This window comes from Papilio xuthus, unplaced genomic scaffold (assembly GCF_000836235.2).
Source record: "Papilio xuthus unplaced genomic scaffold, Pxut_1.1 DF827777.1, whole genome shotgun sequence".
NCBI classification, from domain to species: Eukaryota; Metazoa; Arthropoda; class Insecta; order Lepidoptera; family Papilionidae; genus Papilio; species Papilio xuthus.
This window is the reverse complement of record NW_013530872.1, coordinates 4769828-4785414: the sequence shown is the minus strand read 5'-3', so window position 1 is coordinate 4785414 and position 15587 is coordinate 4769828. Positions and strand designations below refer to the sequence as shown.

General features: G+C 33.5%; 4 protein-coding genes across 4 annotated transcripts; 3 read left to right on the top strand and 1 right to left on the bottom strand.

Moving 5' to 3' along the window:
* Nucleotides 1-223: 223 nt before the first annotated feature.
* On the top strand, nucleotides 224-5407 carry Nmd3 (60S ribosomal export protein NMD3). Its single transcript, XM_013309497.1, has 9 exons — nucleotides 224-430; nucleotides 531-665; nucleotides 798-948; nucleotides 1251-1494; nucleotides 2060-2353; nucleotides 2653-2762; nucleotides 2907-3064; nucleotides 3411-3593; nucleotides 5130-5407. The coding sequence occupies exons 1-9, from the start codon at nucleotides 381-383 to the stop codon at nucleotides 5314-5316; spliced, it is 1512 nt and encodes a 503-aa protein (XP_013164951.1). The 5' UTR covers nucleotides 224-380; the 3' UTR covers nucleotides 5317-5407.
* Nucleotides 5408-6084: 677 nt separating this feature from the next.
* Nucleotides 6085-11234, top strand: LOC106116005 (sphingomyelin phosphodiesterase 1). The gene is made up of 10 exons (XM_013309706.1): nucleotides 6085-6345; nucleotides 7010-7152; nucleotides 7419-7580; nucleotides 7839-7997; nucleotides 8295-8672; nucleotides 9058-9230; nucleotides 9500-9694; nucleotides 10012-10182; nucleotides 10395-10575; nucleotides 10847-11234. The coding sequence occupies exons 1-10, from the start codon at nucleotides 6252-6254 to the stop codon at nucleotides 11186-11188; spliced, it is 1998 nt and encodes a 665-aa protein (XP_013165160.1). The 5' UTR covers nucleotides 6085-6251; the 3' UTR covers nucleotides 11189-11234.
* Uqcc1 (Ubiquinol-cytochrome c reductase complex assembly factor 1) lies at nucleotides 11184-13329 on the bottom strand. The gene is made up of 5 exons (XM_013309707.1): nucleotides 13104-13329; nucleotides 12862-13023; nucleotides 12327-12605; nucleotides 11787-11981; nucleotides 11184-11336 (listed from the first exon to the last, which is right to left on the bottom strand). Exons 1-5 carry the CDS (start codon nucleotides 13128-13130, stop codon nucleotides 11256-11258), a joined length of 744 nt encoding a protein of 247 aa, XP_013165161.1. The 5' UTR covers nucleotides 13131-13329; the 3' UTR covers nucleotides 11184-11255.
* Nucleotides 13330-13617: 288 nt separating this feature from the next.
* Atpsyn-beta (H+ transporting ATP synthase beta subunit) lies at nucleotides 13618-15335 on the top strand. The gene has a single exon (XM_013309627.1). The coding sequence runs from the start codon at nucleotides 13722-13724 to the stop codon at nucleotides 15270-15272; it is 1551 nt and encodes a 516-aa protein (XP_013165081.1). The 5' UTR covers nucleotides 13618-13721; the 3' UTR covers nucleotides 15273-15335.
* Nucleotides 15336-15587: the final 252 nt, after the last annotated feature.

Genomic DNA, 15587 nt, shown 5'->3' with positions numbered 1-15587 from the left:
CATAGACAACATGTTCCGGTTATTTCAAAGTTGGCGTTCATTAAAAATGATATCAAGCTAATACCGCTCATTATAGTAAAGAAGTCCCTAGAATTCCATGTGTATAATCGAAAAAATGGAGCAAGGGCAAGGCTAGTTAGCTTATCGGCAATGGTGTTCCAATATTCTTATTTCTTATAAAAAAAATAATCTGTCACAGCATGGACCATAGTAAGTTTTCAATGTCACTGTCAGATTGTAAAAAAGTCAAAGTCAAAAGTTACTCAAAAAAATCAAAAAGTCTCAAGTTTAGCTTAACTTGCATTGTTTTATTTGTTAGTTAATAGTTTTAAGAAATCTAGGTTAATATTATTTAGAACTAGGAAAATTATTCTGGCGAAATGGAGTATATTTCACCAGAAGATGTACCAGCTCCAAACAGCACTCGCATGTAAGTAACATTTTGAGGTTAAATATAGACATCACGTGTATCTTGTAAATTGTGTTATTGCAAAATTATCTCATTTTATAAATTCACTATATATTCCTAGATTATGCTGTCAGTGCGCGACTCCTATAGAACCAAATCCATCTAATATGTGTGTAGCATGCTTACGTGCTCATGTTGACATCACAGATGGCATACCCAAGCAGGCTACCTTGTTCTTTTGCAGAGGATGCGAAAGGTAATGTAGAATGTGTTGAACTAATGTTACAAATTATCTATAAAGTTCATCTAATTGGTTAGTCAACTACATAATTATTTTGACTTAATTTTTGTTTATTTATTTAATTTTCATTTATTGCATTTTCAACAGATATCTTCAACCTCCTGCAGAATGGCTAGTCTGTGCTCTAGAATCAAGAGAATTACTTGCTTTATGCTTGAAGAGATTGAAGGGTTTAAACAGAGTGAAATTGATAGATGCAGGCTTCGCTTGGACTGAGCCTCACTCAAAAAGAATAAAAGTAAGATAACAATTTTATTTTCATACATGTTTATACTTCTTTATTAGTTTAAATTTAGAATATTATTAGATACACTCAAATTGAATTTGTGTCAGGTAATAGCATAAATATACCAACGATAGATGAATTATTAGGCTTTGTAATTATAATGCCTTTTTATATTCTTTGTAGACAATGACTCAGACTCATAACCCAAAGCTGTAGGCTGATTTTATCACCATTTTTTATAAACACTGCATATTAAAATAAAACTAAGAAAATGTTTTTTAAACATATTCTAATAAGCAATTTATTATTTCCAGGTCAAATTAACGGTTCAAGGTGAAGTAATGGGGGGTGCAGTGTTGCAGCAGACATTCATAGTAGAGTTTGTGATTCAGCATCAGATGTGTGATGCATGTCATCGTTCAGAAGCCCAAGATTATTGGCGTGCATTAGTACAAGTGAGACAACGCGCAAATAACAGGAAGACATTTTATTATCTTGAACAGTTAATATTGAAACACAAGGCACATGAAAACACATTGGGAATTAAACCTAAACATGGTAAGTTTTACAATGGAAGGCTAAAGTTTAGCTACAATTTTAACACTATAACTTAGGAAGATTTTGTGTGGTACTTGTGCTTAAAGTTAACATATTATTTTAAAAATAAATGAACACATTAACATATTAGCATTGAAAATCTTTTTATTTAAAACATTAAAATTATTTTTATGAACAAGACCCGATCCTATTAATACTATAAATGTGAACGTTTAGATGGATCGAATGTGTGGTTATTTGAAGGTCTCTCAAGAATGGCTGAACGGATTTGATGAAATTTGGCATACAAATAGAACATAGTCTGGAAGAACACTTAGGCTACTATAATTATGTTTTTTTTAAAATCTCGTATGGGCAGAGTTGCGAGCGACTGCTAGTTTTGATACAGGTTTAGGAAGAATAACATGATATAAGTGTATTACACATTTCAATTTCCACAATATCATTTAGGTATCAATTTAACTTTAAGTAATTGAATTTGACACCATGAAATTAAAATTGCCTTAATTTAGTATTTCTGAATCTTGTCTGTTTTTTATTAATAATTTTTTATATTTTATTTCAGACGGATTAGATTTCTTCTATGCAACAGAAAACACAGCTCGTAAAATGGTTGATTTTGTACAATCCGTGTTACCGATTAAATGTCAACATTCAAAAAAATTGATTTCACATGATATCCACAGTAACATTTATAACTACAAGTTTACATACAGCATTGAAATTGTCCCTGTCTCTAAGGACAGTGTTGTCTGCCTTCCGAAAAAACTGACTCACCAATTGGGGTCAATATCCCCTATATGTCTTGTTTCAAGAGTAACAAGTACCATACATTTAATTGATCCTAATACAGGCCAAGGTATGTATTTATTTTTAAGTATTAAACTTAATAAGCTTGGGTACATTAATAGAAAGACAAACTATTGTCCGTGACTCTGTCCGCGCCGAATTATAAAAAAAACTAAATTAAGTTTCCTGGAAATACATAAAGGCTACTAATTAGTAAGGTTGGGCTACGTTATACATATATGCCATATTTCACAGAGATTTCTTAAGACAATATCGAGATATCTTTTAACAAACATCCATCCATCCATTTACATTTATAATATTAGTATAAGAAAATGACTTGATTTTAATACATGTATTTTATTTCAGTATGTGACCTTTCATCAACTGTTTATTGGAGACATCCCTTCACCCCAATATGTAATCCTAAACAATTAGTTGAATACACTGTTATGGATATTGATATATTGAAAGAACATGTATGTATTATTTACTATATAATGAGTGTTTTAGTGAAAGCAGATCCTTACATAAGCAATTTACAACTAAGAATTCGTTTTCGTAATTTTGTGTGCGAGTAAAAAATAATAATTATACTATTAATAATATTACCTCTTTCATAGGAAAAGAAAACATTCCCCGGACAAGGTGTTGTATCAAACAAACATGTGATAGCAGATGTATGGGTCGTGAAATCCAGTGAATTGGGGCATGATGTCAATCCTATACACACAAAGACACATCTGGGGCATATATTAAAACCTGGAGACACAGTTTTGGGGTAAATATTTCATTTTATATTTCGTTTTAAATGTTCATTACGCAACAGAATTATTATTAAAGGAAAACGTGTAATAATATTAAATTAAAATTAACTGTTTTACTCTTAAAAAATATGGAAGCAGTCCATGTTTCAAATGTTTTGTAAACCAAATAACGGTGTGACCTTATGCAATATTTCTCATTTTTTGTCAAAGAAATGTCTTAGATTAATGTTTAATAAACCTATTATAAAATTGTAAAGAAACTTTTCCTTAAAAGGACATGATATCTTTAAGATTTTCTTTTTTTTTTGCTATCTATATATATTTGAATTTATTTTATTTGTATTTTCATGTTTCTTATAGATACAATCTCTGTGATACAAATGTGAACGATGCTAACTTTGACAAGCTAGACAAAGATAGTATACCGGATGTGTTCCTTGTTAAGAAGTACTACGGGGAGAAGTCTGCGCGGCGCCGCGCTCGCAACTGGAAGCTCAAGCATATGGCGGACGACTTGCACGAAGGACTTGGCTCTAGTAATGAGTAAGTTAATAAGATAACTTACACTTGTACCTATATAAGTCCTAAACTATACCCAATCCAAACACAGTTTTCGATCAGGATATTTATTCATTTAAATATGTAAACATTAACATTAAAATCCATACATGGCAGCCGTATACTTATTTAGTTATTTTATGAAAATTGTGAGATAAAGAGAAATGTGGTTGGTAAATAAGAGTAGCTTATGTTATAGGGTTGTGTGAGGAAATATGTTTTAGCAGAAATGTTTTGGATTTTTGGAGTCTTAGTGTAAATTGTAATTTGTCTATGGTTTAGTTTTTAAATTTTAATCCGGTATATATTACTTCTTACTAATAATATAAAAGCGAAATGGATGGATGGATGTACGTAGAACATATTCTGGAACAACACATAGGCTACTAATTAAGTTTTTATTTCAATTCCGCGCCAATATAGTCGCGGGCGGCAGCTAGTAGATGTATATGCATAGTCTTTGGTTACGGGTGCTGTTGCAGTACGACTGCACTCATAGGCACCACTAATTATTTGTTACGCATACGTAATTAATTTATTAAATATAGATAATAAAAGCTAATAAATTTCGGTAGTAGATAAGATGCCGGGGACTAACGAGGTTGACGTCAGACATAATTTTAAACTAGAGATTATCCCTCATTAAATGATAAGAATCGTGAGAAGTATTGAACGGAACTATTGCCGAATACATGCATGAATAAAAATAAGTTGGACAGAGGCAGAAATATGTTGCCAAATTTAAATCTATAACCTTAGTCGACCCATTTAGAAGATAGGGATTATTTGTGCACTAGCAATTGATTAAAAAAATAGTAAGCTATGTGTTTTTCCAGACTTTGTTCTATATGTGTGCCAAATTTTATTGAGATCCGTTCAGCCATTATGGAGATATCTTCAATCATCTACCTATCTTAACATTCGAATTTATAATTTTAGTACGAAGTTCGATGGAAATAAATTAGTGTAAGACAGATATAAAGTCATCGATGTGTTAGCATTGTCTTTATTATCTTTTTTTGATTATTGTTAGTTATCAATTATAATATTTACAATCTACTTGACTGGGTTTTCCCAAATGTTAACGTTCCACGTATTCGATAATGGTTTTGCAATATAAAGCATGCGCAACCCATCCTTTCAAAAGATTTGCGCCTGATATTGATATGAATATTGAAATCGTTGCTTGTTATTGCAAATATCACGTTTTGGTCACACTTTTTGATCCATCAATCACGCGTAGATAAAATATGAAATACAATTAACTTTGTAACGCAGGTATTTGGACAAAATCTTGCGCGAGGATTCGTAATTTTTGATATATTTTCATTTCTAACATAAGTAAATAACATCAGATATTCATATTATACAATAACACATCACTTTATCTCAGAATTCTCACAAAATAACAATATTTATTGAAAATATGAAATAGCTTACCGGTCGCTGTGTATGCAATTTGTTTCTCTGGCTACATAAGTGCGTTTGGAATGTGATGTTCTAATTTAATTTTTCCTTCAGGGATTACAATGAGTTCTTGGACGATTTGGAAGAGGATCCAGCGTTCAGACAGAACATTAACATCTTCAAGGACGAAAACCGAGTGCCCATAGACACGGATGAGATAGATCCGTCACTGCCGCGCATCACGCTCGCTGAGATGTTGGACGATTTGAATATAGAAGACGTTGACATGACGGAAGTATGAACTATGAAATCATAGGAAATCATGTTTACGGATGTTTATTGTTGAAATATTTAATCTTAATTTTAATAAAGTTTTCTTACATAAAGGTTTTTTCGTTGTGCCAAATTATCGGGTTTTGAGGTTATGTTGTAGGTTATGTTTGTAATTTTTTTGATTCATTGTAAAAGAAAGATTCACGCTGTGACTCATCTCTTAATCTTAAAATTATTTATGTTGAATTTATCTCGGAATTGTAACATCAAAGGCGTCATGGTTACGATTAACATCAAAGGACTCATGTGATAGCTCTGTCTGGATAAAGATGAAACCTGTGGCAGATTGTTTCAATAATTTGTTCATAAATATAAAAATATAATTGTTTTCCAGACAGTACACAATATCCTAAATTATTAAATATTATATTAGGAGTATTATAAAATTCGACATAAATTAATTCATTATGTAATAAACTTGTATTTTTATTGTAGTAATATTTAATTTGCAGTCCGTATTTACCGAAGGTGTGTGAAATTAAATTTACCTGTCATTAATATTCCATACCAACAACTCTTATCGTATAGTAGACGCTGGCCTATTAGTTTCCACCACCGAAACAATTCTACTAAAAATAATGTCATCCCACTCATCGTCGTTGTAAAAAAAGAGATAACAATAATATTCTATAGAAGTATGAAAATCCACAGTATGAATTTGTTTCACGCGTTTACCATTTTGTTTTCTCTCTTGAGTGTAATCATTAGTATTAAGATAAACTGATAAATCGATAGCGGATAACTCAAGTACATTTTTTGTTCAATTCAATGGAACATTAGCTATTGACGACACTAGATATAGATTAAATGCGGGCGATATATTAGGAATGTTTAACAAGGGATATTGAATCTCAAGTACATTTTTATAGTTAAACACGTACATAATATAAGGTAAAGTGATATATGTCGGTAGTACATCGACGTATAGTAAAGATGAAAGTGTTTTTTATATTCGTTTTAATACTCAACACGTGTTTTGCTGATTTAATAACGCCAGGTAAGAACTATTCAAATTATTAAATTAGTGTTTAAAATAGCTTAACTATGAGAACTATCAATTATTCTAACATCAAATAAATAGGTACCAATACGACATTTGCTTTCAGTTATTTGCCACGGGTAGCTAATGTTATATAGGATCTAAGGATTCAAGTTCACAAAATGTTAAGTTATTTGCTTGGTTTTTCATCTTTTTTGCTTACCTTTTTAAGACTCTAGTTAGTCTATATTGCGACGTTAAATAGTTTTTAATCTTTCGTAATTTTTGACCTGTCTAAAAGAAAGATAATTTTTGAATTCGATTCTGTAGTTCCTGAGATTGGCTGGTTCAAACTCCTCAGTATTCGATTTAGCTTTTCCTTTCTTCCTGCTTGATTTCTAATGGTCGAAGTAAAATGTAATAAAGTTTATCGTAAATTCGTAATACGAGATTTGTTCTTTTTGTTTGATTATTATCTGTAAGATATCCAGTATATTGATTTCGAGGTTTTAGGCAGTATGATGTGTATAAAATTTTTAATCCGATATTATCTTTTGTTATTGGAAAATCAATTATCTTAATCACATGTCACAATGGTGACTATTAAATATCATACTAATGTTAATTTTCGTTATCAGAAAAATAGAATTTTTTAATAAAAAATTTTTTTTATACTATTTAGATGAAGTTGAAACTGTAATCGGGAAATATATGAAAAATGAATTGTTATCGAGCGACGAACAAAAATTGCAGGAAGATGTTTTTGAAATTTTACGCAGAACGCAACATGTGACTACGCATGAATATCGCTCGGATGTGCGAATGGTAAGAAATTATTTATATAGCTACCAAATCACCTGTTAAAAAGCACTTTATTAACGGAAAGATTAATTTTCATGAAATAATCATGTTTCAATAAGAAACTGGCTTGAAATTACCATGGCTTTCTAACGCCGGAACAAAACATTTGTTTTGATTTTTCTTAAAATTAAAACCATAAATTGCATACCTTCAGCCCTGATAACCTTTGTTAGTTAATAAAATATTTATATTTAAATATGTACTTTTTAAATATATTAACGTTTCAACAGAGTCTGGACTGCTTGGTATGCCGCAGCGCATTCTCAGCTCTATTCGAACTGATACGAGCAGGCGCATCAGATGACGATTTAACTAGCTCCCTTTCTAATATATGCGTCCTTCTTGGTATAGAGAGCTACAATGTTTGCAGCGGAGCCATTTCTTTGAATCTGGTAAGTGAAATTACACCTGGAACATATAATGTGTTTACGGCAAAAAAAAACAAATCTTACTTATAAATGCGAATGTTTGGATGGATGGATGGATATTTGTTTAAAGATATATCCAGAACAGCAGAACGCATCTCGATGAAATTTGGCATACATATAGAACATATTCAGGAAAACACATAGGCTACTTATTAAGTTTGTTTTTAATTCCGCGCACGGAGTCGCGGCGACAGCTAGTATATTTATAATTTTGGTTTACAGAACATCATTACTTACATCATCAGAAATACTCCAGAGGCGACGCCGCGTAACTTCTGCGGCCTTGTCTTGCAAAGGTCCGATAACCCCAACTTTTGTTCGTACAACGACTCTCGTTTCGAGTGGCAAGTCGAACTGCCGCAGAGAATTCAAGCGGCTAACGTAAGTGGTCTACTAATATTTGTTTTGATAATATGTGCAAAGTGGTCTATAAATAGCCCACTTATATATATGTACCTTCAAGGTACCTCTAAACATCTAATAAATAAGATTCTATATACGAAATCCTAGATTGTTTTGTTTAGGAAACAATATAATGTGTATATTTATATATAACAATATATTTAGCAAAAATCACGTGTAAGTAAATTCTACTTTATTCATTAATTTAAACGGCCATCATGTATATGATGCGAATTACGTATATTTTATCTTTATTTCCAAATTCAAATATTTCAGGTACCTACCCCAGTTATAGATCAGAGTCCTCTTACGGTGGCAATATTAACTGACGCGCACATAGACCCGTTATACGAGGCCTTCGGTGTAGCGCAGTGCGATGAACCGACATGCTGCAGAAAGGGACAAAGACTAAGACCATCATCAGACATTGTTACAGATGGTTCTGAAGTAGAAAACAGTGTGATTGGAGATGGTGAAAATATTTTACTTAATTTGGGAGATGTACCGAAAATAAAAGAAATTCGTATGAGAAATTCAATGAGAGCTCAGACGAGATATGTTGAACCGGCTGGATACTGGGGTGATTATAGAAATTGTGATACTCCGAGATGGGCGTACGACGATCTTATAGAAAGGATGGCATCAGCTCATAAAGTTAGTATTGATAAAACAGCCAGCATAAAATCGTGTACGCCGTTTATAGGCAAATTACAGACTAAACAAATTGAAAATTTAACGAATTTCTTCACAAATTGATTGTTTTTTCGGAAATTTTAGCGATGATATTTTATTGGTAGTTATTGTACTAATATCATGAATGCGAATATTTGGATGGATGGATCTTTGTTTGAAGATATCTCCTGAACGACTGCAAGGATCTTGGTTAAAATTCGGCATACATGTAGAATATAGTATGGAAGAACACATAGGCTACTATTAGGTATATAACAAAGGGACAGCGTACACGATTTGACGATGATAAGTTCACTTTAATAATATTTAAATACATAGTTAACATAACTTGTATTCCGATTTTCAGTTCGATGTAGTGTATTACATAGGGGATACAATCGACCATGGTATTTGGGAAACTTCCTATGAATTGATCGATGAAATCAATCAATATCTTATAAATAAAATGCGAACATCTTTCGGGGAAGATGTATTAATTATACCAGCTATTGGCAACCATGAATCGCAGCCGACGAATCAGTGAGTATTGTCTTACCGTGGGTACACACCGACGAAACATCCACAAAAAAACATATTCTTATCTTAGATAGAAACATACGCACTTAAAAAATGTATGGAATTGACAATAACTTTAAATAAGTCACGTGATTGTCACGAGTCAGTTCCATACAATTTTGAATTTCGCTATAGAATCGCTTCGGAGCGAAAGCATTTTGTCTAACCCCTTTTTTCACATAGAGTTTCGTTTATATTTATTTTTTATTTTATGGCTTATTTTATTTTAACAGGTTCGCTCCGGTGTCAGTAACTGGAGCGAAATTAAACACAACTTGGTTATACGAAGGATTAGTAAATAAGTGGGATCATTATCTAACAGAGGAGGCAAAAGCATCGCTGAGAGTTCACGGAGGATTCTCAAGATTGGTGCGACCGGGACTCAGAGCTATCTCACTTAATACTAATATCGCTTATAAATATAACTGGTAAGTTTAAACGCGAACCTGATATCCGTTAAAAAAAACTGAATTTTTACTTATTGTTTGTTGGGCGGCTACTCTATCCCCGGGTGACAAACGATATTTATTACTAGATTTTTCTTTAATTCCGCACAGGCAACTGCTGTGCTAATAAAAAGATGATATTGGACTATCAAAAATTGTTAGAAAAGTACAGAATATAAGAAAAGAATGTCTGATTATACTTTTTTGGATTGTAGAGATTTGCGGTCAAAACAGTTCATATACATTTTTGTTTTAAACGTATAAAATATTAAAATACGATTTGGTTACTGTAATTTCAGGTGGTTGGTGTACGACCCGTTGGAGATGAAGCGTCACTTGGAGTGGCTGGTGCAGGAGCTACGCGGAGCGGAGCTGGCGGGAGAGAAGGTGCACATTTTGAGTCACATCCCACCAGGAGTACATGATTTAGCTCATATTTGGACAAGAGAATACAACAGGATTGTTAATAGGTAAGATACACAACGTACCTGTATTTTATAGTTCACAAAGATTAATTAATCAGATCGTGTTTATTTGAAATATAACTGTGAATGAGTACTGAAACACCTTCTGTAACATTCCGACTCTAAGGAAACCTAGATCCGTTACCGAGATAACTGCTCAGTTCGAGATTTGGGTTTTTATGAATTCAATAATATTTGAACGGTTATCGTTATTGCAGATTTTCATCAACAATTGCTGCGGAGTTCAATGGGCACATTCACTCTGATGAATTCAAAATATTCTATAGCACGGTGGAGCCCAAGCTACCGATCAACGTGGCGTGGGGAGTTGGCGCTGCGACTGCTTATACTAACTACAATTTGAACTATAAAATAGCCACTTTTAATCCGGTAACATACGTATGTGTTCATTTTCTATTATATTTTTAAACTTCATTCATTAATATATGTATGTATACCATTTTAAATATTAAATCCTGCTTACAAAGGACCATCAAATTCATTAAGCTTACATTACCTCGGAAGACTTATTCTAGATCGTTAGTAAATTATCATTTTCTTTCGTTTTTATCTAATATTTAAAAATCCTCGTAAAAAAAGTAACAAACCTCGAAATACATTTTACTTAAGAAAATGCATTGTATAAAATGTTACGCTATTTTCGTTCCAGGCACCGCAAAGTATCAACAACTACATATATAATCTAACAGAAGCTAATTTAACACCGAATCGTCGTCCTCATTGGTTCCAACTGTATGATATGAAGAATAGCTTCGGTGTTAAAGACTTAAGCGCTCAGTCTATGGACGATTTGCTCCAACGTATGGTGACCACGGACAGGAACCTGCTAGATTTATACGCAGCTTATGTACCAAAATTAAGCGATAGGAGATGGCCTTATTGCAATAATAATTGTAAGTTAGACCATCTATGTAGGATTGTCACCACAGTTCTATGGCAAAGGGAGAAATGCGACGAACTACGATTGTTATTTTCAAACACAAATACATGATTTATTCATTTTATTTACAAACAATAAATAACAATCAACTGATCTACTTATTTGTATATATCCATAGCTAATGATCGTTTATACTTAACCAAGTAAAGACAGGTTTCCATTTTAAGTCTTTACTGGGAATCTTATCAAGTTCTGATACCTGCAAAAATAATATAATAATAATCAATTTTACGTATGACCCATAACTGTGATAAATATTTTTAACACATTTATTTCCAATGAGATTTTTAAGATGATTTTTAAAAATTATAAGCTAATTTGGTGGCAGTTAATGTTTCACAACTTTTTATTAAGAAGATTATACCTTCATACTAACTACAAAATTTTACTAATATTACAAATGTGAATGTTTGGATGGAAGGATGTTTAAAGTTATCTCTGGAACAGCTCAACGGATCTTGATGAAATTTTGCACAGATGTAGAACATAGTCTGGAAGGGCACATGGCTACTTATTATTATTTCTTTAATTCTGTGCGGACGAAGTCGCGGGCGACAGCTTATAACATATAATGCTTTAATAAAACCGCTTTCATCAATACTCAGTTAACTATGTAAATAACTATTATATAAACTAAAAACTTATTTACCTGATGTCTAATGAAATGAACAATCTTCTCAATATCCATAGCATTAGCATCTTCAGATAGTGAGTAAAATCTGCGCCACACAGCCGATGCCATTATTTTATCATCACTCAAACCCTCGTCATAAGCAACTAGAGCTGCTTGAAATTGTTCCGACAGTTCTGTCACTTGTTTCCTTGCTATTGCAGGATTTGCACCCTGGGTGTAACATTCAATGGCAATAAATTCAATTTAAACACGTAATTTTTTTTAAATTGGGGATTAAAGTGGATTATTTATTGGTTTAATCTAACACCAAAAATAAGTAAACAGAAGAATGTCAAATTCCAAATATGGCGGATATTACAATATTTCATTTTTAACGTATAGTGATATTGTAAAACAAAGGTAGTAAATAACCAAAAAGTAGTTTACTAGAAATATTTTGGAATTTAAATATCTTAGTTAAAAATGTCTACAGTAAAAAAACTTTTTGGATTGAAATAAATATACACGACAGCTTATATTTTTGCAAGTATAAAATGTAAAAAAAAATGTGCTCACCTCTAATAACTTTACCCTCATAGCAACATCAGCCCATAGTGCTTCTATAACACAATTCCTTACAAAATGACCATCACCTTTTACATATTTCTTCTTATCGTTAGTAATTGAAGTGACATCTTCAGCCATATATCTCACTAATATTAACCACACATGCAGTTCTGTGACAACAAACCAAGAGGCAAAAGTATCAGGTAAGTCTAATTTCTCAAACCATTCCTGATATGCAACTTTTTCTGGTACAGATTCATATAGAAAATATCCAGTTAGTTTTAGTCGCTGAAATAACAAGCATATTATAAAGGTTATGAAATCTCATACAATTATTTAAAAGCAGATTTTTATAAAAATAGCCTATTTTTTGGTAACAATTTTTTTTACTAAACCTATATTACAAATTCCAATCTGAAATCAGGTACTATGGCTTGCTATTAAGATTGGGTCACAACACAGTGGATGAATGTGTTTTTGTAGAATGTAAAATGTTACATTTGTAATCAGCTGACAACCTCTTACAATGTCCTACAAATCTTACCGTTCGTGATTGATCCATCCATCCTACAGCATTCATGAATTTCTTAATATAACTATCTTCTACCGCTATAGAACTATAGTCCCTTATTTTTGAAACTTTATTATTTAAAATTAGGGGTCTTGCATAATTGACAATAGTTGAAAACCGCCGATATTGTAAAGCCTATAAAATCAAAGGAAAACATATTTTTGAAAAAGTAGTGAGAGAAAAATAATTTGTCTTTTTATAACACAATTACATACCCTTGGCAATAAACGTATTCCATACATTTTTTAAAGTTTCGACTACTGTTTAACTTTAAAAGTACAGGTTAAGTAAATCTTAAATCAGATCTGATACATTATTTACTAAAGCTTCTGGTTCAATTTTAAAACGGTGTTATTTGGTAACTCATATATAAGTATACTTGTACATATAATGAAAATAAACATTCAGTACAAAAATACAAGAATTGGATATTATTGTGGAATTTCGTACTGTCAATTTGACAAAAAATACATTGACAGTTAGTGAAGCCCAACAATTGCCACTATACATATCGATAATTAAGGAAAGTGACAAAACATTAACATTTTTATTTTATTACTCCTCTATAAACTTATACATAAGCATTTAGGAAGTAGAAATTATTTATAATGTATTAAAATGCTTTTTTACATATTGAAATAAAATAAAATTAAACTAAAAGAAAAATGAAATCGGGTCAATAGACATGCGCAAAATCATGGGTAAAAACGTCGATATCATGTGGATACTGCTGAACATTCCATTTGTTATCTACGCACGGTAATCATTTTAGGTTATTACATAATTTACTGTGTGATCCCTTTTTCATCGCCCAAGTGCTACGAATAATAAAAATGTTAGGGGCTGTAAGCAGGGTTGGAAGCGGCTTGTTAGCCGTTAAAACGGTAGCCGAAAAGACCCTGTCAGAATGCAGTAAGATTGCTGCAGTTTCAATTGGAAACAAGAGAGATTACGCGGCCAAAGCTTCCGCTAAAGGACAAGGTAAGGTGGTTGCCGTAATCGGTGCCGTAGTGGATGTTCAATTCGAAGATAACCTTCCACCAATCCTTAATGCCCTCGAAGTACAAAACCGGTCCCCCAGACTGGTGCTGGAAGTTGCGCAGCACTTGGGTGAAAACACTGTCCGCACCATCGCCATGGACGGTACCGAAGGTCTCGTACGCGGTCAACCCGTACTTGACTCTGGTTCGCCCATTCGTATTCCTGTTGGAGCTGAGACCCTCGGCCGCATCATCAATGTAATTGGAGAGCCCATTGATGAGCGTGGCCCTATTCCAACTGATAAAACAGCTGCGATCCACGCTGAAGCTCCTGAGTTTGTGGACATGTCTGTGGAACAAGAAATCCTGGTAACAGGTATTAAGGTTGTAGATCTACTTGCCCCGTACGCAAAGGGAGGAAAGATTGGTCTGTTCGGCGGCGCTGGTGTCGGCAAGACTGTACTCATCATGGAACTGATCAACAATGTTGCTAAGGCCCACGGTGGTTACTCTGTGTTCGCTGGTGTAGGTGAACGTACTCGTGAAGGTAATGACTTGTACCATGAAATGATTGAGTCTGGAGTCATCTCCCTGAAGGACAAGACATCGAAAGTAGCTCTTGTATATGGTCAGATGAACGAGCCCCCTGGCGCGCGTGCCCGTGTCGCCCTGACTGGACTTACCGTTGCTGAATACTTCCGTGACCAGGAGGGTCAGGATGTGCTGCTCTTCATTGACAACATTTTCCGTTTCACTCAAGCCGGTTCTGAAGTGTCTGCTCTGCTTGGTCGTATTCCATCTGCTGTGGGTTACCAACCAACCTTGGCTACTGACATGGGTACTATGCAGGAACGTATTACCACCACAAAGAAGGGCTCCATCACCTCTGTGCAAGCTATTTATGTGCCCGCTGATGACTTGACTGACCCTGCCCCTGCCACAACTTTTGCTCACTTGGACGCCACCACCGTGTTGTCCCGAGCTATTGCTGAGCTTGGTATCTACCCGGCTGTGGATCCTCTTGATTCCACCTCACGTATCATGGACCCCAACATCATTGGTGCTGAGCACTACAATGTTGCCCGAGGTGTTCAGAAGATCCTGCAAGATTACAAGTCACTCCAGGACATCATTGCTATCTTGGGTATGGATGAATTATCTGAAGAGGACAAGCTGACTGTAGCTCGTGCTCGCAAGATCCAGAGATTCCTGTCTCAGCCTTTCCAGGTGGCTGAAGTGTTCACTGGACATGCTGGTAAACTTGTACCTCTTGAGGAGACCATTAAGGGATTCTCTAAGATCCTGCAAGGAGAGTATGACCACTTACCTGAAGTAGCATTCTACATGGTAGGTCCCATTGAAGAAGTGGTTGCTAAAGCTGAAACTTTGGCAAAGAATGCTTAAACATTACAGATGTAAATGAATGAGAATGTAACATTATTTCTTATTAAATTTAGTATATGTAAACTTGTATTTTATTCTTTTGCTATAAAAATATAAACAGACCTATCCAATGAAAAGGGTTACATCTCTTATGACCTTATGGTCAATTACAAAATATAACTCTTTTCGTTGGATGGGTTTAAATATTTTGTGAACATAACAACATACAATAATTTGATGAAAAACTACTAATGAAGAGGTAAAGGATACTAGAAATATATATCCAAATCATATATATAAAACCAATTTTTAAAAATATTTATGTTTTAAAACGAT

Bases quoted from the DNA above. Each gene is read 5' to 3' on its own strand.
- Nmd3 (XM_013309497.1), top strand. From the start codon at position 381: ATGGAGTATATTTCACCAGAAGATGTACCAGCTCCAAACAGCACTCGC. The intron at 949-1,250 runs GTAAGATAACAA...TATTATTTCCAG, and splicing joins CTCACTCAAAAAGAATAAAA to GTCAAATTAACGGTTCAAGG. The intron at 2,354-2,652 runs GTATGTATTTAT...ATTTTATTTCAG, and splicing joins TGATCCTAATACAGGCCAAG to TATGTGACCTTTCATCAACT.
- Uqcc1 (XM_013309707.1), bottom strand. From the start codon at position 13,130: ATGTATGGAATACGTTTATTGCCAAGG. The intron at 13,024-13,103 runs GTATGTAATTGT...TTGATTTTATAG, and splicing joins GAATACGTTTATTGCCAAGG to GCTTTACAATATCGGCGGTT. The intron at 11,337-11,786 runs GTAAATAAGTTT...TTATTTTTGCAG, and splicing joins TTCATTTCATTAGACATCAG to GTATCAGAACTTGATAAGAT.
- Atpsyn-beta (XM_013309627.1), top strand. From the start codon at position 13,722: ATGTTAGGGGCTGTAAGCAGGGTTGGAAGCGGCTTGTTAGCCGTTAAA.
- LOC106116005 (XM_013309706.1), top strand. From the start codon at position 6,252: ATGTCGGTAGTACATCGACGTATAGTAAAGATGAAAGTGTTTTTTATA. The intron at 7,998-8,294 runs GTAAGTGGTCTA...CAAATATTTCAG, and splicing joins AGAGAATTCAAGCGGCTAAC to GTACCTACCCCAGTTATAGA. The intron at 10,576-10,846 runs GTATGTGTTCAT...TTTTCGTTCCAG, and splicing joins CTTTTAATCCGGTAACATAC to GCACCGCAAAGTATCAACAA.